The sequence below is a fragment of the Beta vulgaris genome, chromosome 7, assembly GCF_026745355.1.
Source record: "Beta vulgaris subsp. vulgaris cultivar EL10 chromosome 7, EL10.2, whole genome shotgun sequence".
Classification (NCBI taxonomy): Eukaryota; Viridiplantae; Streptophyta; class Magnoliopsida; order Caryophyllales; family Amaranthaceae; genus Beta; species Beta vulgaris.
Window position 1 is genome coordinate 11,321,262 of NC_079208.1, and position 21,820 is coordinate 11,343,081.

At 35.5% G+C, this 21,820-nt stretch overlaps 2 protein-coding genes and 1 non-coding gene across 3 annotated transcripts; 1 reads left to right on the forward strand and 2 right to left on the reverse strand.

Annotated features, from left to right (window-relative positions):
* Positions 1 to 3,776: 3,776 nt before the first annotated feature.
* LOC130589453 (uncharacterized) lies at positions 3,777 to 4,115 on the reverse strand. The gene has a single exon (XM_057390717.1). The coding sequence runs from the start codon at positions 4,113 to 4,115 to the stop codon at positions 3,777 to 3,779; it is 339 nt and encodes a 112-aa protein (XP_057246700.1).
* Positions 4,116 to 4,507: 392 nt separating this feature from the next.
* On the reverse strand, positions 4,508 to 6,585 carry LOC130589454 (uncharacterized). The gene is made up of 2 exons (XM_057390718.1): positions 5,319 to 6,585; positions 4,508 to 5,190 (listed from the first exon to the last, which is right to left on the reverse strand). Exons 1-2 carry the CDS (start codon positions 6,583 to 6,585, stop codon positions 4,508 to 4,510), a joined length of 1,950 nt encoding a protein of 649 aa, XP_057246701.1.
* On the forward strand, positions 5,981 to 6,087 carry LOC125492097 (small nucleolar RNA R71). Its single transcript, XR_007268544.1, has one exon. It is a non-coding gene; the product is annotated as a small nucleolar RNA R71 (small nucleolar RNA).
* Positions 6,586 to 21,820: the final 15,235 nt, after the last annotated feature.

Sequence of the window (21,820 nt, forward strand, 5' to 3'; positions counted from 1 at the left end):
TAAATTAATCAAAGTTTGGGAATTGGGAATTAAACAAGCATCAATTCATATTAGGGTTCAACCTAACCCTAGAATAGAAAACTACTCACACATGATGATTGAATAAACAAAATAAATATTAAAAGAAAGCATGATTAACAATAATAATAAATAGAATAGAGAAGAGAAAATAATACTTGAATTAATTGATGAAATTGCAAACTTGAATGTCGAAAACAAAGACTTGAGGAAAAAAATGGAGAACGTGATGAAAATAACGTGAAGCGTCCAAAGGAAGAGTAACGTGATTTCTCTCTCTAAAAAATCTCCCTTTCAAATTCTATCCAAAACCTATTTATATCTATCCAAATACAAGGAGTTTGACTAGGATTTGGACTCCTAAAACACTCTAAAACTAAGATTACGTAATATTGAAATTGGAGACCGCCATGGCCTTGCGGTAAGCTTGAAAGGACGCCAAAGGGTGGCGGTTTATGCTGTTTTTTTGTTCTCTTGCTATCAAAAGTCCATTTTGTAGCTCCTTAGGCATGGTAATTAATGGTTACCAACACCATATCGCAATATATCTTCAAAATCATCGCCGGATAAAGCTATCAATCCATCTGAATGCTCCGCAATCATCCAAGCTTTCGTGCAAATCCAATCAACTCCAATAAACGCCATAATCCTACAAAAACAAAACAAATACACCCAGGAGAGCAATAGCGAAAAGTAAAGAATAATAGCTCTAAGAGATTAAATATATGGGAAAAATATGGTGAAAACACACAAATATATCACATAAAAATGAGTATATAAACGTGTTATCAAATTCCCCCACACTTAACCTTTGCTCGTCCTCGAGGAAAGAAACTAAAAAAAAAACTATTCTAAGGAAGCGTAAAACCTATACTCACTGTCGTAGGAATCACGATTGCACTTAGCACGTGCAACAAGCCCTTTAAACCCCTAGGCTACCCTAGTGGACGAGTAAGGTCTCGTGAAGGTTTTCAGAAGGCATACCTACAAAGCCAAATGATGAATTCCCAAACCGAATAGCAAAACAAGATAGTCATGAGAAACAAATTCATTTTCTTTCGAAATCATTTATGCGTTACAAACCAACAAGCACAAATCAATTTTCCATGCAAACAAGACTTAGCACCCTCAGTGATCAACCAGTCTTACCACACATCTCCCCCAAACTTGACTCAGTTGTACAATAACAGCTTCTCACTCTAGTTGTGCAAAACAAAACAAAGAAGCCACTCATGTGTTTAAGAGGTTAGAATAAGAATCACTCATCCTAAATGCAATAAAGCACATCAACTTCAGTAACTGTCTTCTTTAGATTTGCAAATTGACTTTCTCCACTTATACTGTTAGGATGCAACACGGAAGTCATGAGTTCTATAAAAAGGGTAGGCTTGGTTAAAGGGGTTGGATAACGTTATTTGGGATGTGGTGCTCAAAAATAAAAGAAAACTTAATCCCACTACATATTCCAAATGTCGGGTTCAATCCATCCTTATATCCACCAAACTCCATATAAGCTTGCCCTTTTTTTCTTTCACAATAATTTCTTTCAAACAACAACCAAGGAACTTGTATGAACATTGAAACTTACATTGAGGAGATAATGCACATACTTGGGGATTATATATATATAGATATATTCTCTTCATTCTTCCCCATTTTGTTTCTTTTTCTCAAATTCATCTCCTTTCTTTTTTCCTTTTGTTTTCAAGAATCGATGTCTCCTTTTTTTTTCTTTTTCTTTTCAAGTTTCGAATTACTCATAGGGCATACCAATTGATCCACCTTCAAGACAAAACCTAAAAAAAAGGCTCTAAGGCATATGATGTAAGGCTATCAAAAAGGCAATTATGAGGCTCAAATTGGTTCATCCTAGGGGTAAATGTAAAAAGGAAAAAAATTTATTGTGGCCCTAAGATGTTGAAGCTCTAATCATCTAGATAGAACATCAATCATTCTTCCATATTGCATCGCAAAGTCTCAAATAGTCACAGAGCAAATCCAAGATTCAAGTTACATGAAGGATAACTAACACACATGAAAAGAACACGACTGAAATAATGTGCAACAGTCGAATATGGCTTAAATTCCTCACCAAGGTACTCAAGCTATTATTGTCGGTCGAGTCAATATCAAAGGAGACCATTCTAGCCACAAACCAATCACAGAGGGATTTATGCTATCTTTCATGCAATAGATCATCAATTCAGTGCAAGTGATTCATAACAAAACATTCAAAGCAATGTGTTTCAAAGTTCTCACTTGACTTGCCATTCAACTTGGAAATATCAAACTAACCTAAAAAAAAAAAAAACTACCAAAAAAAGAAAATGAACAAACGACTATATACAATGAATCCCTCCCCACACTTAAATGTGCAATGTCCACATGCAATAGTAAGGCACAAAAGAAAGGGGAGAGGTACTCACAAGATCTCATGAGGAAGAGATGGAGGATTGGGGAACCCTCCAGATTGCATCCAGATGCAAAATTCCCAGGAGCTTAATCATGTCCGTCAACTCGTTGACTCTTAGAAGTAGGACCAAAATCTCGGTGGCAAACAAGTCAACTAGAATAGTCAAAGTCATGAAAAACAATGCCACCCTTGTCAATGAGTAAAACAGTACCCACACACAATATCGTCGATCAAAATCAAGACACTCGAACAATTTGGTGTCACAAATATATCTCGAAATAGTCGGAAATCACGCCATTTGTCCTTCCCCAAAGACTCCAGCAATAAAAGAGAACCTCAAATTATTCGAACTGAGGGTTCGAGAATCCCGAAACAATCAAACTTGCAGCAAGTGGTTTGTGAGATTCGTCGAAATGTCGAGTCAATATATTGATGAAAACCAAGGCAAACTCGCAGCAATTATTCAAATTTCAAGAAGCCAATGCAAGAAAGGATGGAAAAACAGCGAATGTAATCACGAATTACCGCAATTACAGCCATGAAAATCCAAACCAGTAGCCAATTTCGACCAAAGAACAGGGAATTTCACCACTATTTCAATGGAGTTCAATGACCAAAACAACACGAGAGGAGGAGAGTCAGCCTTGAAGACCAAATTCGAGCATCAAGGGGCAACAACAATGGAGTGCGAATCCCACTTCAGTTCTTGTTCAGTAGTTTCTCTCTCGTCGTTATTATTTTTTTTTTCTGCTGTTGTTTTCGATGGGCTTCGTGAAATACAGGAGGAATTGCCAAGGGTTGGCAGTATGCGAGACTGAACTGCAACGTGGTGGCAGTTCGAATTTTTATTTTTTTCGATGGGTTTGAGTGCATTACAGGCGGAACCGCGATGGGTTGGCGGTTGTGGGAGCACACTGCGATGGACTGGCAGTTCCTACTGCCTGCGTGGGATGCTTCTCCTTTCCTTTTTTTTTTGTTTTTTTTTTTTTTTTTGGACTGCAATGTGGTCGCGATTGGTGGGTATGGACTGCTGTAGGTTGGCAGTTTCCACTGAAATTGTCACGCTCATATAGTTCCAGAGTCCACCTATACAAACACACACCAAAAAAAACTAAGGAAAGTATACACTAAAAAAAAAAAAAAAAAAAAAAAATACTAGATTCCTAAATCCTATACCTAATACGTAGACTAACTAATCATATAATACAACTACAATAGTAAACTAACTAAAAATATAAACTAAAGAACCTCTAAAAAAAAATAATAGGAAAAGTAAAAGAGAAAGCTTGGGTTGCCTCCCAAGAAGCGCTAGTTTAAGGTCATCTAGCTTGACCACCTTTTCACATCACTCTGAATAAGGGTCGAAAAGTGTGTAAACCGTCGTCCCTTCAATAGGTTCACCTTCTCGATAGTGCTTAAGACGTTGTCCATTTATCTTAAATGAGCCAGTTGCTTCACTCCAAATCTCTACCGAGCCATACGGAAAGACCTTAAAGATTTTGAATGGACCAGACCTCCTTGAGCGAAGCTTACCAGGAAATAGCTTCAATCGAGAGTTGAATAGTAAAACTAACTCTCCTTTATGAAATCCTCGCCGCATGATATGCTTGTCAGGCCACCTTTTCCTTCGTTCTTTGTACAACCTTGAGTTTTCATAAGCTTTTAACTCTACCTCAGGAAGCATAGTACTCTCCTTAGATTCTTCGTGTGTCAACACCTCTTGACAAGCTCACACACTAGGTAATGAATGTTTCCTCTAAGAGCCTCTTGTACTTCATAGTTTTCCAAGCTCTTCATCAGCACTTCCCATGAGGACGGTTTGCAGTGAATCCTTAAGCTGTAGCCTAGCAGCTCTTACCTCTATCGCCTCATCTAGAGCATCCACTCTATATAGATAGTCTCTCCCACAGAAGGAGCTTCCATGGAGTTCGTGAGATTTACTCCATCTTCTCATCACCCACTTCAAAGGTAATCGTTCCATTCTTCATGTCAATGATGGCTCCAGCAGTGGCCAGGAAAGGTCTCCCAAGAATGATAGGGACCTGCGCATCCTCCTCCATCTCCATTACTACAAAGTCACATGGAATTGAAAAACTTCCCAACACGGAGGGGAACATCTTCAAGGATACCAAGTGGATACTTTACAGTTCTATCTGCTAATTGTAGGGAAATACGTGTAGGTTTTGGTTCACCCAATTGAAGCTTTTTGCAAATTGACAAAGGCATTAGACTAACACTTGCCCCAAGATCACAAAGTGCCTTTTTTATTTCAATATCTCCAAGCTTCACAGGAATAGAGTAGCTACCCGGATCTCCTAGCTTCTTAGGAAGCTTATTCTGCAATATAGCACTACATTCTGCTGTAAGTGAAACAGTTGCATTCTCCTCGATCTTCCGCTTGTTTGAGAGCATGTCTTTCAGAAATTTTGCATAAGATGGCATCTCAGAGATAGCCTCCAAGAATGGTATGTTTATGTGCAACTTCTTCAGTATATCAAGGAACTTCCCATATTTCTTCTCTAATTTTGCACGGGCCAACCTTTGTGGGAATGGAACTGGTGGCGTGTATGGACGAATAGGGGTAGGAGTAGGTTCCCTCTTCTCTTCTTCAACAATCTCATTCTCTACCACTTTCTCAGTTTGAACCATCTCTTCCACATTTCTTTTAGATTGCTCCTTCAAAGGATGATCTTTTAGCTCTTTTCCATTCCTCAAAATCACAGCATTGATATGAGCCTTAGGTGGTTGTTCACTATTACCTGGAAAATGACCAGGAGCTTTTGATAATTGGCCCACCTGATGTGCAAGTTGGCTTATTTGACTTTCCAAGAGCTTATTCTGAGCTTGAACTGTTGAATTGCGTTATCAGTCTTCTCATTTTGCTTACCTTGTTGAGCCATAAAGTTAGTTTGTTGGGCTAAAAGGTTCTCCATCATAATCTCCAAGTTGCTCTTCTGTTGAATTGGAGGAGGTTGCTGATTAACACCCTGATTGACATGATGATTGAATGGTGCTCTAACTTGAAAACCTTGTGGTGCATTAAAGTTGTTGCGAGGTGGAGGAGGCGGATTGAGTTGTGCTTGAGTGTTCTTGTAGGAGAATGCAGGATTGTGCTTCCATCCCTCATTGTACGTGTTAGAATAAGGATCATATGGCTGCTTTAGATTGGAGTTACAAAGAGCATTGGCTTGCTCAATTGTCATCCTATCATTGTTGATTTGACATTCAGTAGCAGCATGTCCTTGTACTCCACACATCTGACATGAGACCATCATAGTTGAACCAGCTTGGAGTCGATCAAACTTGTGAGATAGTGCCTGCACAGTATTAGTCAAAGTGGTTAGCGCATCAACATCATATTTACCACCCTTCTTAGCACGATTGCGACCATTTGGATGGTAGTTGTCATTGGCCGCCATCTTCTCAATCAACTCCTTTGCTTCGGTTGGATTCTTAGTCATAAGGGAACCGCCTGAAGCAGCATCGATGTAGATACGAAACTCATGTGTTAAACCATTGTAGAAAGTCTGTATCAACATCCATTCAGGAATCCCGTGATGAGGACATTGTCTTTGCAAACGTAGAAACCTTCTCCATGCTTCATACAATGATTCGTCGTCATGTTGCTCAAAGGTTGCTAACTCGTTCCTCAGCTTCGCAGTCTTTTCTTGCCCCAAAAACTTCACCAAGAATGCTTTGGCAAGTTTCCCCCATGTATCAAAAGTTCCGACACCTTCATCTCTCAACCACTCCCTTGCCCTATCTCGAAGAGAGAAAGGAAAAAGGCGTAGTCGAATAGCATCCTCACTCACATTGTTGATTTTCACTGTGTCGCATTTCTCCAAGAAACTAGCAATGTGACTCACAGGGCATTCATTGGGTAACCCTGCAAATGAATCGTTGGAGATGAACTGGATGAATTGAGGCTTAAGTTCAAAATTTGCAGCATTGACGGCTGGTCGAACAATGCTCGATAATGCACCAGTTGTAGTATCTGGTACACCATACTCCCAAAGAGTTTTAGTTGCTTCTTCACCCATTGCTTGATTCTTATTCTTAAGTCGTCTCTTTGTACTTCCTTGCTTGCGTGCAGTGGCTTCGATTTCAAGATCTAGAGGAATCAAATTCTGTGGACCTCTACGTCGAGTTTGCATGCAACAAAGAAAGAACTAAAAACAAAAGATCAAATAAACAAGAAACGATAGCCGAAGCAGCAAACTAAAAGAAAAACTTAGCAAAATAAAATCAAAAATAACTAATTTAAATACCGTTAGTCCCCGGCAACGGCGCCAAAATTTGAAAGGCTTATCGCGTACCTAACAAAAATAACCTAACTATTCCTCTAACTAATGTAGTCGGGCAAGTAAGGATCGAATCCCAAGAGACTAACTGATTCAAAGTAGTTAAATTGACTCTAATTAATACTAAGCAAGTAATCCAAATAAGTGATGATGAACTAATCTAAGTAACTAAAGCAAATGAAATTATCAAGAGTGAATCAAAGACTAAAGACATCTAGGTTTAAGTATCCCCACTAATACGAATTAATGCCACAAACAATCCCTTTTCCCTTAATTAACTAATAAATAACTCATAGGATAGACGCGCCCTAATAATACTAAGGATTTCTTTCGATCAATCAATAGCTTCCCTAACAATGCAATCATGCCTATTTTCATGGAGTCATGCAAATTAAGGACTTTAGACATAGCATCCTAACATCCTAATAAATTCCATCAACTACTTTCGTGATGATTTCCTTTATCTTAAATTAGGGTTCTAGATTCGATTAAGATTCAACTTTCGTTGCAAAAATAATCACATTCAATATATACTATTTCTAGTCATAAATTGATAATTAAAACCAACCCTAAAATAAATGAATCATAAATTAATCAAAGTTTGGGAATTGGGAATTAAACAAGCATCAATTCATATTAGGGTTCAACCTAACCCTAGAATAGAAAACTACTCACACATGATGATTGAATAAACAAAATAAATATTAAAAGAAAGCATGATTAACAATAATAATAAATACAATAGAGAAGAGAAAATAATACTTGAATTAATTGATGAAATTGCAAACTTGAATGTCGAAAACAAAGACTTGAGGAAAAAAAATGGAGAACGTGATGATAAATAACGTGAAGCGTCCAAGGGAAGAAGTAACGTGATTTCCTCTCTCTAAAAGAATCTCCCCTTCAAATTCTATCCAAAACCTATTTATATCTATCCAAATACAAGGAGTTTGACTAGGATTTGGACTCCTAAAACACTCTAAAACTAAGATTACGTAATATTGAAATTGGAGACCGCCATGGCCTTGCGGTAAGCTTGAAAGGACTGCCAAAGGGTGGCGGTTTATGCTGTTTTTTTGTTCTCTGGCTATCAAAAGTCCATTTTGTAGCTCCTTAGCAATGGTAATTAATGGTTACCAACACCATATCGCAATATATCTTCCAAATCATCGCCGGATAAAGCTATCAATCCATCTGAATGCTCCGCAATCATCCAAGCTTTCGTGCAAATCTCAATCAACTCCAATAAACGCCATAATCCTACAAAAACAAAACAAATACACCCAAGGAGAGCAATAGCGAAAAGTAAAGAATAATAGCTCTAAGAGATTAAATATATGGGAAAAATATGGTGAAAACACACAAATATATCACATAAAAATGAGTATATAAACGTGTTATCAACAGTTCATGACGAAAACTCTAACTTTAGACTAATTCCTCATCCCTGGTTTAACACCAGCATTGGAGGAAGCTAACTTCTGTTGATCATTCTGAGGGGCCTTATTACTCGGGTCAGGTTTAACTGTAGGTTCCCCACCAGCTTTTCTAAAGCACTCATACTCCCGATGTCTCGATTTCTGACAATAATGACATGTCACCAAGTTGCCTTGACAATCTTTTCCAGGGTATTTCTTATCACTCCTATTCTAGAAAAAAAAAAGTTCTCTCAACTTTCTTCTCATTACCTTGGTTCCCATTAGGCTTCCAACTAAGGTACCTATTGTCTTTCTCAGTTTGGTTAAATCCACATTGGGCTTAAGCTTCTTATCTCAACTTTGTTGGTCCCCATTATTGTTATACTTCCTCTTTTCCCCATAAGAAGTCCCTTCAATCTCTCTTCCTTTAATCTCATATAAGTGAGCAGCTCTACCATAAATTTCATCAAGATCGAGTCTCAAAATTTACTCCTCGCTCCTAGCTTACTTTGGAGAGTTAAGGTTATCCCTTGCTCAAACCTTTGGGCCTTTAAAGTCTCAGATGGTACTATCTCAGGTGCGAACTTCATTAATTCCAAAAATTTGCTATAATACTCATTAATAGACATAGTCCCCATCCTCAGATTGGTGAACTCCATAGCCTTTTGCTTCCTTAAGTACGGAGGATAAAACTTAGTCCTCAAGGCCTCTTTAAACTTGTTCCACCTTAAGTCCGGATCCTCTAAAAGATCATCTTTCCTTTGTTTCCACCATAGATTTGCCTCATCTCTCAAGTAATAAACAACGACATTATTAACTCTAAGGTTTTCAGGACACACTATGGCATCAAAAGCTTATCGAATTATGTGATCTAGTTTTCTAAGCTAGCTAGGTCCTCTTTCCCATGGTAAGTCAGAGGTTTGACAACTGTTACCCTCTAAAAGACCTCACGAAAACTTTTCACTCTACTTGATTTCTTGATTATCTATCACCTGAATGATGTTTTCAGCTATCTTTGCTAGCCTAGTAACCATAGAACTTATACTCCTTCTCCTTGTTTCTGCCATTCTGCTAGATATAAGGGTGTTTGAGGATAAATCTCAACTAACATTCATAGAACAACTGTGTAACTACCAAACAATTCAATAAGCATGTAAGTATAACTAGTTCAAAACATAACAATCACATACTTCATATATCATGGCCAAATATTAGGCCTTATACATAACATCTACTAGAATATTTGAGTGTATCAAAATATTCTTAAGACAATTAGGCCGCTTCATGGCCAAAACAAAACTATTTATGTCTAGGTTACTGAAGACTTCAAACTCTGGTACGTAGTCTGTCTATATAACATTCTCCAACTCATTAATGGCCATATAATCAGACTGGCCTGAGTATTTTCGAGAGGTAAAAAAAAATACATATAGTACTACTATTTGCTCGCCAATGCAGCATAACTCCTTGCTTATCCCATACATAGGGAATAACATAAACTTTTTCCTCAACTTCCAACAAAAATCATATAAAAGCAAAAAGAATTAAAATATTACAAGAACAACAGCATAAAAGTAATATTAATATATGTTAACTAAAAAAAAAATGGTCCAAAATTTGTACTAAATGCACCACTATGACTTAAAATATATATTCAAAAAATTTAAAGTGTACTTGATTTCAAGATATAGAATAGTCAAGGTGATTATAGCTCCCAGGTAAGGAAGTTACCCACAGCGTCGGGGAGAGCCTTCCTAATCCTAGACAGAGCTTGTCACCCCAACATATCTACATCCTTCATCTTTCCAAATAAAAAAAATATAAATATATATATACCTTTTAGTGGTACTAGCAAAAAGCAAGATACATCTATACAAAATTGTCAAAAAGAAAATAATAGAACTTAACAAAAACAATTTAAAATGCAAATGCGAAACTCTATATGCCCATCTTATGTCTACCCATCAATTTTAATGTTTAACTTTGATCTTTTCAAGACCTGAAAAACTGATACCACTCTGTAACACCCCAAAATTACTCACTTTTAAATAAATAATTTAATAAATAATATTTGAGTAATTTAGGAGTATTACCGCCACGTGACTAACACGCTTTCGGCAACCAACTACTAACTAACCAAAATAACTTGCAGCGGAAGACTTTAACCAAAAATAATAATACTTCTTTATTAATAAAAGTAAATATTGTCTCAATATCAAAATAAATGAAACACTCTAATCTAGGTGAAGATCCCGTTCCTAGTATGCTCCCATGCACATCCAAAATTCACCTGCAAATCTGCTTACCAAAAAGGTAAATAGGGCAAAGCCAAATAGGAAAAAGGAAATACGCGTCAGTATAAAACTGAGTACGAAATGTACTAGATAAGCAACACATTTGTTAGTTCATAATAATTTTTCGTTTCGAAAACTCCATCACCAATAATTCAAGAATAACTCTTTAAGAATTACTATTTTCAAACACTTAATAATAATTCAAAAAAAGAACAAACTCTTTCCAAACACTTGAATAATAATTCAAGAATAACCTTTTAAGAACAAACTCTTTCCAAACACTTGAATAATAATTCAAGAATAACTTTTAAGAACAAAACTCTTTCCAAACACTTGGATTAAAAATAATCCTGAAAACAATTCCTCTTCTTATCACCCCTTCTATTTTGCTAAGTGTGCACACCCCCAAGCTAGTCATCCCATCACGGAGCTATATCAAGGGGTAACTATAATTGCCAACAAGTGGACTTTAATCTCTTGATATTAATCAAGCGGAAATAATAATAATATGATTGTAAGTCATGAATAAACCTCCTTTCCTCATAAACTACTTTTTGAACATTCAAATTCATAAAAAACCAATCAACCTTTCCTTGTAAAAAAATTTAATTTTCCAAAAAGGATAACAAAACTTCTATATATGAAAATGATTGATAAAAACATTCCTTCTTTTCACTTCCAAGAGTGAATAATAAAATATTGTAACCATTTCAAATCAAATTTCTAAACCAATCCAACCATTAAACCAATAAACAACTTTACACATAAAACCATATTTCAAAAGATCTAGCTACATAACGTACCTTGATCTTGCACAAAAGTATACTAGTATCTTCACTTATTCTTATACTTGAGCTTTCTCATAACCAACCAATAAGCAATTTACCACATGAACTTAATCATGAATTTAAACATGAATGACCTATCATGAGCATAATATTTTTGAGTAAGAAATATGAAAACATTTTCTTAAACCAAAGAAAATTGAAACTTGAATAAGAAATATAAAACTAGAATAGATAGGAAGAGAAAGAAGAACTTTGAAGTAAGAGAATATGCATTCTTCAAAGTTTTTGTGTGGAAAAGATGGCTTAAGGTATGGGGTATTTATAGGAGTAAAATAGGTAGTACTTAATTTCAAAAATTAAATAGTTTGTAACCTTGACCATAAATTAGGGGATTAAACCAAGATTTGTAACATTCATCATAAATTTGGAAGTTATAGGAAAACAAAACTCCCTCCATTCACCATAAATCCCGTAGGAATATATGGCCCCTAAAAAAAATATTTTTTTTTTTTTTTTTGGTTTTCTGAAATTTTTGACTAGGATTTAATACCAAAAGCTTAACAAATTCAATTTTGGCGCCATATTCCCGCCAAAATATTTAAAAATAAGTGAAAATACTAAAATACCATTTTCTTAAAATATTTATTTTAAAAAAATAAATATAAAATAAATATTTAATTGTTTAAATAAATACTAAAAATATGGGGTATTACAGATGGAAATAACAATATATACCCTTTTGCTTGGTCAATAGTTGAGGTGGAAAACACAGAAAGTTGGTGTTGGTTCATTGAATTGTTGTTGAAGGACATTGGTGGAGCTCCATTGGGTGAAGGATGGACCTTTATGTTTGATAGACAAAAGGTATGATTTTAAAATACATTTGTATAGTCTAAAGTTTATATCTCAATTAAGTGAAGATATTAAATCAGTTTGTGATGGTGTTTTTTTAAAAAAATTACAGGGACTGTTGGAGGCTTTTTCTTTGCTTGCACCAAAAGCAGAGCTCAGATTTTGTGTTAGGCACATCTGGGCAAATTTTAAACTGAAGTTCAGTGGGAGTATTTTCAAGTCCCTCTTTTGGAGTGCAGCAAGGGCAACAACAGAGGTAATGTCATGAAATTTTTTCTTTGTTTCTCATTCATTGAATGGCATTTATGTACTTGACTAATCTATTAATTAATTCTAGTTTTTCTTTGAGGTTAACATGGAGAGCATCAAGTGTCTATCTGAAGAAGGTTATGAATACTTAGCTGATATTCCTCCACAACACTGGTCAAGGCACAAATTCCCCACCAACTGCAAATCCAACATGTTGGTGAACAATATGTGCGAGACATTCAATGCTGTCATGAAGGAGGCAAGAGACAAGCCAGTTCTAACCATGATGGAATGGTTAAGAAGGTATCTGATGACGAGAAACTATGAGAAATGGCAAGGAGTTCAATCTTATGAAGGGAAAAACATGCCATATATCAAGAAGACTTTTGATGGAATGGAGGAAGAGTCAAGGAAATGTGTGTTGTAGATTAGTAGAGAGGATATGTATGAAGTTAGTCATAGGGGAGATCAGTCGAAAGTTGATTTGGCTTTGTGGACATGTAGTTGTTATCACTGGCAGTTGACAAGCATCCCTTGTGTGCATGCATTTAGATGCATTTTGGACAAGAATGATGATCCAAATGACTATGTTGATGCAGCCTATAATAGAGAGACATATTTACATGCATATAGCCAAGCCATCAACCCCATGCCTGGTGTTAATTACTGGAAAAAAAATTGATCTACCCCATCCTCTACCACCAGTTCATAAGATTATGCCTGGGAGACCTAGTTTGAAAAAGAGGAAAAAGGAAAAGGGGGAAGAGGCTGAACAGAAAGCAAAGAAGGTTAAGATGGCAAAGTGCAAATGTAGCAATTGTGGTCAAGTGGGACACAATAAAAGGGGATGCAAAGCTACAACAGTTTCAGCAAATACAAAAGAAGTTGGGAGGCCTCCTAACACTTCACAATGGGCAGTAGCTGAGAGGTCAAAAAAAGTTATCAAAGCTAAGAACAAAAAGGTATTTACCTAACTTGTGTTATGAGGTTCAATATGAAATTTCATATTTTTTTACTAACATATATATGCTTTTTTTGTTATTTCAGCAAGTAGCAGACAACATAATAGGAAGCTCCTCCCAAGCAAGCTCTTCAACTGTGCATAACCCCCCTACAAGCAAGCAACTTAACATATCAAAGAAGCCACCACAGCCACAACAACCAGCAACATGTAGACCACCTACAGCACCTCCTAAATCATCTACAGCACCTCCTAAATCACTAACAGCTCCTCCTGTCACCAGATCATCTTCACTTCAGAAATAAGCAACAACATCCACACCTCAGTTCAGACCTAAGCTACCTCTCAAAGGCTCAAAGAAGAAACAACTTTGAGACTTGTAGTGATTTGTGTTAAGATGGCAAAGTAGAACATTTTTTGTAATCTGATATTAATAACTATATGCTTTGGATTTTTTTTTGGTTTAAGCTGAATGATATCAATTTGTGATATCTCTGAACATATGGATACTTTTATTTTTGCAATATGAATTTCTGATATGAAAATATCAGTTTATGCATCATCTATTAGTTTGTGAACAGGTTACAGTTTGTGGTATGGTTGGTGTTTAGGTGTGTGAATGATGGAATAACCATTGGTTGGTGTTATTGAACTGATATATCAACAGGTATCAGTTTCTGGTATGGTTGGTGTTTAGGTATGTGAATGATGTAAGTCACAAACTGATAGGGGTGAGCAAAAATTCTGGGTACCCAGACCCAGACTCGGACCCGGTATGGACCCACCAGGTCCGGACCCGGTTCAGCTGGGTCCGGGTCTGGGTCCAAAAAAAGGTACCCAGTTGCAACCGGTTCCAATTATGGGTAGAATTTTTTCGGACCCGGTTTGACCGGTTCCGGATCTGTGTACCCGGTGGGAGCGAGTCTAGGTCCGGATACCCGGTACTTGGAATTGGTTTTTAGTTATATTTTAATAGTGAGGTGCTGAGTTGACCCAAACATAGTGAAAGGCAAATCAGCCCAATCCACTTTAGATTGTAAGTTTGTAACCCTAAGTCTAAGTTTAGCTCCCACCCAGCCGTTTTTGCCTTTTGGTGCCTCTTCTCTCTCTCTCTCTCTCTCATACTTCATTTCTCCCCCTCAATAATCTTTACTGTGTTCATAGCAATCATCATTCTTAAGGTATATTTCTTTCTACAATTTATCTCTTTCATTTTAAATTTCTGTATTTTTTTTATAAATTCGTGATTTTGTTATATAAATTCAGTTCTTTATGGTTTTTTTTTTTACTTTTTGTGGAATTTCGAAATTAAAGAATGAAATTTCAAACAAATGTATTTGTTCCATGTTTAGATATGAAGTAATTGATTTGCTTCGCCCATGTTATTTGTATTTATATGTCAAATTGTTGTTGGTTGTATATAATTCTCTTAAGTTTAACTTCTTCTACTGAATCAATTCATTTGGTTGTATATAATTCATGAGAAACTCAAGCGTCAAAGTCAAACTTCGTCTACTGAATTTCATTTTAAATTTCTGTCTTTTTTTTAATATATGAATTCGTGTTTTGTTATATAACTTTGTTTGTCTCTGTTCCATTCATTCACTAATTTGATGTAGATATTTGTCTCTTGTTCTTTTCAATCATTGTTTATCATGGTACTTAATTTATATTTGTTCCACATTATGTATTTAATGACAGAATCTATATTTGTCTCCCTAATGATAGAATCATTCAATCATTGTTCATCACTAATTTTTTTTTTCCTTTCAGTGGCTTTATAATGACAGAATCTGTATTGGAACGGATCATTTTGGATGATGAAAGTGATGTTGGCACAGGAAACAAATCTGCAGAGCCACCAAAGATGGGTGACAAAAGGAAGTCGGAGTATTGGAGCCATTTATGGGACATAAGAGATCCATCAACTAGTAAAGTTCAAAAAGTAAAATGCAAGTATTGTGAAAAGGTTTTATCTGGTAATACTAATAATGGGACTTCCTCTTTGAAAAAACACCTTCTTACTTGTGTAAAATACCCTGTAAATATTGATAAAAACCAGAAACTTATATCTGTTTTTAGACCTTCTCCATCAGCAGCTGCTACAAAAGTTTCATTGAATAATAATTTTGATCAAAATGCAACTAGGCTTGCTTTGGCTAGAATGGTTATTGTTGATGAGCAACCATTTTCTATAGTAGAGCATGAAGGATTTAGATACTTTTGTCATGTTGGTCTTCCATGGTTTCACATCCCTTCACGTTTCACCGTTGCAAGGGATGTGAAAAATTTATATGTTTGTGAAAGTCAAACATTGAAGAACACATTGAAAGCTTTGAAATCAAGAATCTCTTTAACAACTGATTGTTGGACTTCTATTCAAAATTTTAATTATCTTTATTGACTGCCCATTTTGTTGATGATGAGTGGAAGTTACACAAAAGGATTTTGAATTTTCAACTTATGGATAGTCATAAAGGCAAGGAGATTGGAAAAGTTGTAGAGGCATGCATTCTTAAATGGGGGATTGAGGATCGATTGTCATGTTTAACAGTTGATAATGCAAGTTCTAATGATGTAGCGGTTGGATATTTGAAAACCAATTTTCATGAGAAACTTGTTTTGGATGGTTCATACTTTCATATAAGGTGTGCTTGCCATGTACTTAATTTGATTGTAAAAGATGGTTTGTCTATGGTGAAAAACTCAATTACTCGTATTCGTGGTGCCGTAAGATATGTGAGGAGTTCTCCTTCTAGAGCTAAATTGTTTGCACACTCTGCTTCGCTTGTTAAAGTTTCTTGTAAAGGGTCTGTTGTTCTTGATGTGTCAACTAGATGGAATTCTACGTTTGTTATGCTTGATACTACTTTGAAATTTGAAAAGGCTTTTAATCGGTTTAAAGAAGATGACCCTGATTTTAGGAAGGAACTTAAGGAAGGTGTTCCAGAAAAAGAGGATTGGGTAAATGCTAAAGTGTTAGCAATGTGTTTAAAGCAATTTTACGAGTCTACTAAGAAGATGTCCGGAAGTTTGTATGTCACTGCCAACTTGCATTTTGATGAAATGTTGGGTGTCCTTTCATCTTTATTGGAATGGGAAAGTTCTTCAAATTTAGATATTTGTAAAATGGGTGTTCAAATGAGGGAAAAGTTTGATAAATATTATGGAGATCTTGGCAAGTCAAATGTAATGATGCTAGTTGCGGTTGTTCTTGATCCTTGTTATAAGCTTAGGTTTGTGAAGTTTTCTCTTAAGAAGTTGTTTCCTCATGAGAATTCAAAAGTTAATGAAATATGTCATCATTTGTATGAAGTGCTTAAAAAGTTGTTTGACTTCTATAATGCTAGTCTCTGTTCTTCTTCCAGGAATCTTGATCATGATTCTAGGCTTTTTAGTATGAATGGTAAAGATGGTGAGAATGCAAATTCGGCTAAAAATGAGCAAATGAAGAAAATCTATGATGAATTTGATGAGGAAGATAGTGATTGTGTTGTTGAGAAATGTGAATTGGACACTTATCTGAGGAAGTTAGAGAGAAAAGGGTTGAAGGAGAGTTGTTTGATATTTTGCAATGGTGGAGGGGTAAAAGTGAAAAATACAAGGTATTAGCAATCATGGCTAAGGACATTTTGGCAATACCGGTTTCTACGGTTTCTAGTGAATTGACATTTAGTACATCGAGTTGTGTACTTGATCAATTTCGTAGTAGTTTAGGGCCAAAGACGGTAGAAGCTTTAGTTTGTGCACAAGATTGGCTAAGAGCATCAAATATTTGCGTGGATATTGAGCGGTTCTTAGAGGATGTTGAAAAATATGAACAAGGTATCATTCATTACTTAATAATATTTATCATCTATTTTACTTGTCTTTTGAAAAACTTACTAATCTTGTTGATTAATTTGTTTAGAATTGGATGCTAGTGGTCTTATGCAAGCTGATGATATTGTTGGAGACAATTAATTTAAAGGTTTGTTTTTTTTATACAACTTTTCTTTTTTCAAAATTTAATGCACTAAGCCACTAACAAGTTGTTTTGTGTTTTCTATGTAGGGAAAGAGAAGATTATTTCATGATTGGAATGAATCAAGATCCCATTTGTGAATTTGTTCAAGCTTTACAAAGTGTGTTTTGTGAGACTTTGCAACTTTTGTGCTCTTGTAACTTGAGACTTGTAAAATTGTAATTTATTATGTATTGTGGATTTATTTGTTTAATTTATAATGTTTGTAGTGTATTAACTTTGAATGTTTGTTGTGAAAATGGCATTTAGGCCCATTTAACTTGTAATACTTTCTAGTTAGTAGGCCTTTAGGTCCATTTAATTTTTTTTTTAATATTATAGCTCAATTGGCCCATTTTGGTATATTGTTAAACTTATAACTGGGTACCTAGTTCTGGATCTGGTACCCAGCGATTCCGGGTCTGTGTCCAAAAATTTAGGACCCGGTTGGACCAATTCCAATTGCAGATTTTTAATACCCACTGGGTCCGGTTCCGGGTCTATGAATTTTTACCGAGTACCCGGTTGTGCTCACCCCTACAAACTGATATCAGTTTCTGATATGGAAAAGTGCAAGTGTGTGAATATCAGTTTCTGTTCAGTTTGTGTGTGATATGAGTTTGATATATCAGTTCAATAAGTTGACATATGGATGATGATATAGCTAAGATAAGTTCATTATTCATTCATTAAGAGTGAATGTCAAAATACATGATCATTCCACCATTACATAGCCTAGTTAAGTTCATTCTTCATTTTTCCTAACACACCTACTACAACAATAAGCTTTCTCACTACTGGAAAGCAAACTAAAACAAAAAAAAACTCCCTCCTAACTTAGATAATACAACCCTAATTGCATCTTATATTGCCGTAGCAGCTGCAATAAACAACATACATAACACACAAACAAACATAAATCCCTTGCATAATCAACCCTTTATTTGCTTTGGATTGGGTTTTTTTCTTCAGCTTCAATTCACCCTTCAAAGTCTTATACTTGACCTCCAAATTACCATAATCATTCACCAAACGTCTTCGTTGTCCTTGCAAACTGCTCACTTCATCTTCCAATGACCTAACTCTGCCCTCCAACAACCTCTACTGCACCATAAGTTGATTTATAAATAGATTCTGCCATTCAGTTTATCTCTCATCAATTCATCTAAAAAAACCGCTGCCCCTCCACTCCGTTTCATGCTCATAGAATTTGCAAGACATGAACCTTCGTCCGGGATTCTTCTCAGTCCAAGAAGTCCTCCTTGCAACAGGGAGAGTACAATGGCAAGTAATTGATTCCCTTTCAGCCATAGCAAATTCCTAACAAGTTCATAGAGGTAGAATTTTTAGAATTCATAAGAATACAAGAAAAAGCCCTAATTTCCCCATATATACATTAAAACCCTAGAAATTGCAAAGAATATACCTGAATTTTGAGCTTCAAGAGGAATCACAGTGGAATAAAAGTAAATCTTTGCCAAATTTGTTAAGATTAGGTTTGTCAATGTTAGATATATATATATATATATATATATATATAGGTCAAAGTTGAGGAAAATTGGCGGAAAATTTAATTAAAAGCGTGTCAACATGCCTCACTGTTAACGGAGTCACCTTTTTTGGTTAAGAGGTGGGTATTTAAAAACGTGAAACTAAGTAGAGGTGGTTATTTAAATGCAAATGAAATTGGGGTGGTTATTTTGAAAAAAGGGTATCTGGCAGGTGGTTATTCACAATTTTTCCTTAAAGAAACTTGGAAATGTTTGAACTAGAGTTTTTTGTATATTGGATGAAATGATTTTGATTTTACAGTACGTATGCAGAAGAGGATTAAGTGAAGAACGAGCAATTCGACTGATCAAAGAGTATTTTCAGGTTATATTGCATTTTAAATCATTTTTCAAAATTGAATATTCAGTCGTTTTACGCTTAATGTATGATATTGAGAAGAATATGGAAAAGAAGGCTACTATATGTGAAATTAGGGTTTCGATTTTTTGGATTTTTGCAGAGAATTGTGTAATTTGGGAGATGAACAAAGATCGACCGTTTGATCCTCTCGATTTCTTCATCTGGACTGTGCTTTCAGATTTTCGTTCTTAATGGATCAAAACCTAAGAATGGATCTCTTATCTACCTTCTTAATGTTTGAGTTTGTTTTAGGTTTGTCTATTTTTCTCTCTTTAAAGTTTCTATTTTTACACCTTTAATTTGCTTGTGTCACAATTTGATGTGGGTTTTGTAATTAATTTGTGTTTACTTCTTGATTTGATTGATTTTGGGTTCCTCATGTTTATGAAATTGATTGAAGTGCAAATTAGTTCAGGTTCTTCTTTTTAAGTCGTCTGAATTCATTCTTAGTTTTGCTTGTTTGATTTTCACTTTATTCAAGCACACTGACGCCGGTCGGAATGGTTGGAATCCGGACTTTGCTGCTGTATCGCTGGTGTTGTCGTCATCCTCCGCTACGGCTTCGCAGCAGCAGTAACAACATCAACATTTCAACAATAACAACAACATTAGAGACAAGTTAGTGTTTAATGCTTGACTATTTATATCTGAATTTTGGATTTTGGGATTTTTTTAGTTGTAGATGACAACAATTTCTCTCTTGTTTCAAATGTGTTTAGCTCATTCTGATTTATGTTATTGATATTTTTACACCTTTAATTTATGTCTGTTTTCTTCTTCATAGTTTGTCATGTATTGTTTGAGTTCTCACTTTTCATAAACCACTATTTTAGGAAATATACCTTTCTTTCGAACGATTCTATAACACCGTATGTGAATGAATTCCAAACCAAAGGAGTGCATATAGTCTAAAACCCATAAGTCTAGGATCACAAATGCAAAATCCTTTGGCTCTTTAACTTGTTTAATGTTCAATACTCAATAGAGGCTAATTATTTAAATGACATTGTGTATATAAGTGAATATGGTAAATATTTAGGCAACATAGGATAAAAGATAACACAAATTACAATTTTTAGAAGAAAAAAAAGGCTGAAACATCATTCCACTAATGAAAGTTGCACCATAAATTGCATTATTACAACTGATAAAATTCTTTGTTCATGACTTGCATCCTGCATTTTATGAAGCATTTGGGCGTAAAGTTGTTGAAGCCATGACATGTGGTCTTCCCACATTTGCTACGTGTCACGGTGGTCCAGCTGAAATTTTATAAGATGGTGTTTCAGGATTTCTTATCGATTCATATCATGGTGATCAGGTTGCAGTACAAATGACTGAATTCTTTGTCAAGTGCAGAGAGGATCCAAACTATTGGAGTAAAATCTTTGCAGGAGGGTTACAAAGGATCAAAGAAAGGTTAGTATTAATGTGAAATATTTTGAAAATACATTATTAGGTGTAGGGGTTGCTCACTTGATTTGTGTTATAATTGCAGATATACTTGGCAAAAGTATTTTGAAAGGTTAATGACATTGGCAGGGGTGTATGGTTTCTGGAAATATGTCTCTAAACTAGATGGAAGAGAGACACAAAGTTATCTTGAGACGTTCTACATTTTGAAGTTATGTGATCTGGTTAGTCCATTCCATCTGTCCATGAGTCTATATGGCTTACACTGATCAACTGCTGCATATAGTCTAAAACCCGTAAGTCTAGGATCACAAATGCAAAATCCTTTGGCTCTGTAACTTGCTTAATATTCTCAATGTGTTCGTGTATTTGGAGCCTCTTTTAATTGCATACAGCAGTTTTCCTTTTTGTATTTCAAGCTAGATACATATCTTTCCTTGAAAGCTTATGTGTTGAAGCCTTTTAATCTTTTATATTTGCGGAAAACTTTGATGTTTGATGGATGATAGTGATAGTTTTGGATTTAATTTAGAGTGTAATGCTTTAAGAGTCCTCTGCTCATAGTTTTTTTCAGCTGTACGCTCAACTATGGCTTGTTTTACACCTAGGAGCTTTTTGCTATGGAAGTTTCATGAAAATGATAGGCTTGGGGGTTATACTCAAATAACAGCACTACCAACATGTAATTGTGTTGTGTTGCTGTGAAGTAAACAATGGTTAGTTTTATATGCCCCCTTCCCTCTTACTTTCATGTTGAATACTTAGGAGTCTTAGTTATTAGTTTGGGTCATTTCCTGCTGAATTATATAAATTATTAGGATCAAGAACACCTTTGCTTGGCTGCTAATTGTGTAGATATGTTTGATAGCTTTCATTTCCCACCAATTTTTATAACTGATTCCTTGTCAATTTCCCTGTAGGGATCTTGTTCCCTCTCATATATGAACCTTTATTAGTTTGCGAGGCAGCCCGGTGGGTTGGGAGCTCAAATACACGTAGGTTTGTTCATGCCATAACAAAGATTATATTATTTTGAGATTCTTGATCTGAAATGCGACAACCATCTACTATCATAATAAAGTAATGCAAAAGTTAGAACAAGCCACTTTGATTCAGTTTATAAAATTGGAAGCCAAAATAATAGTGGATATTCTAGTTTTTATTTGGAATTGGATGGGTCATTGAAGAAGATTGGTCAT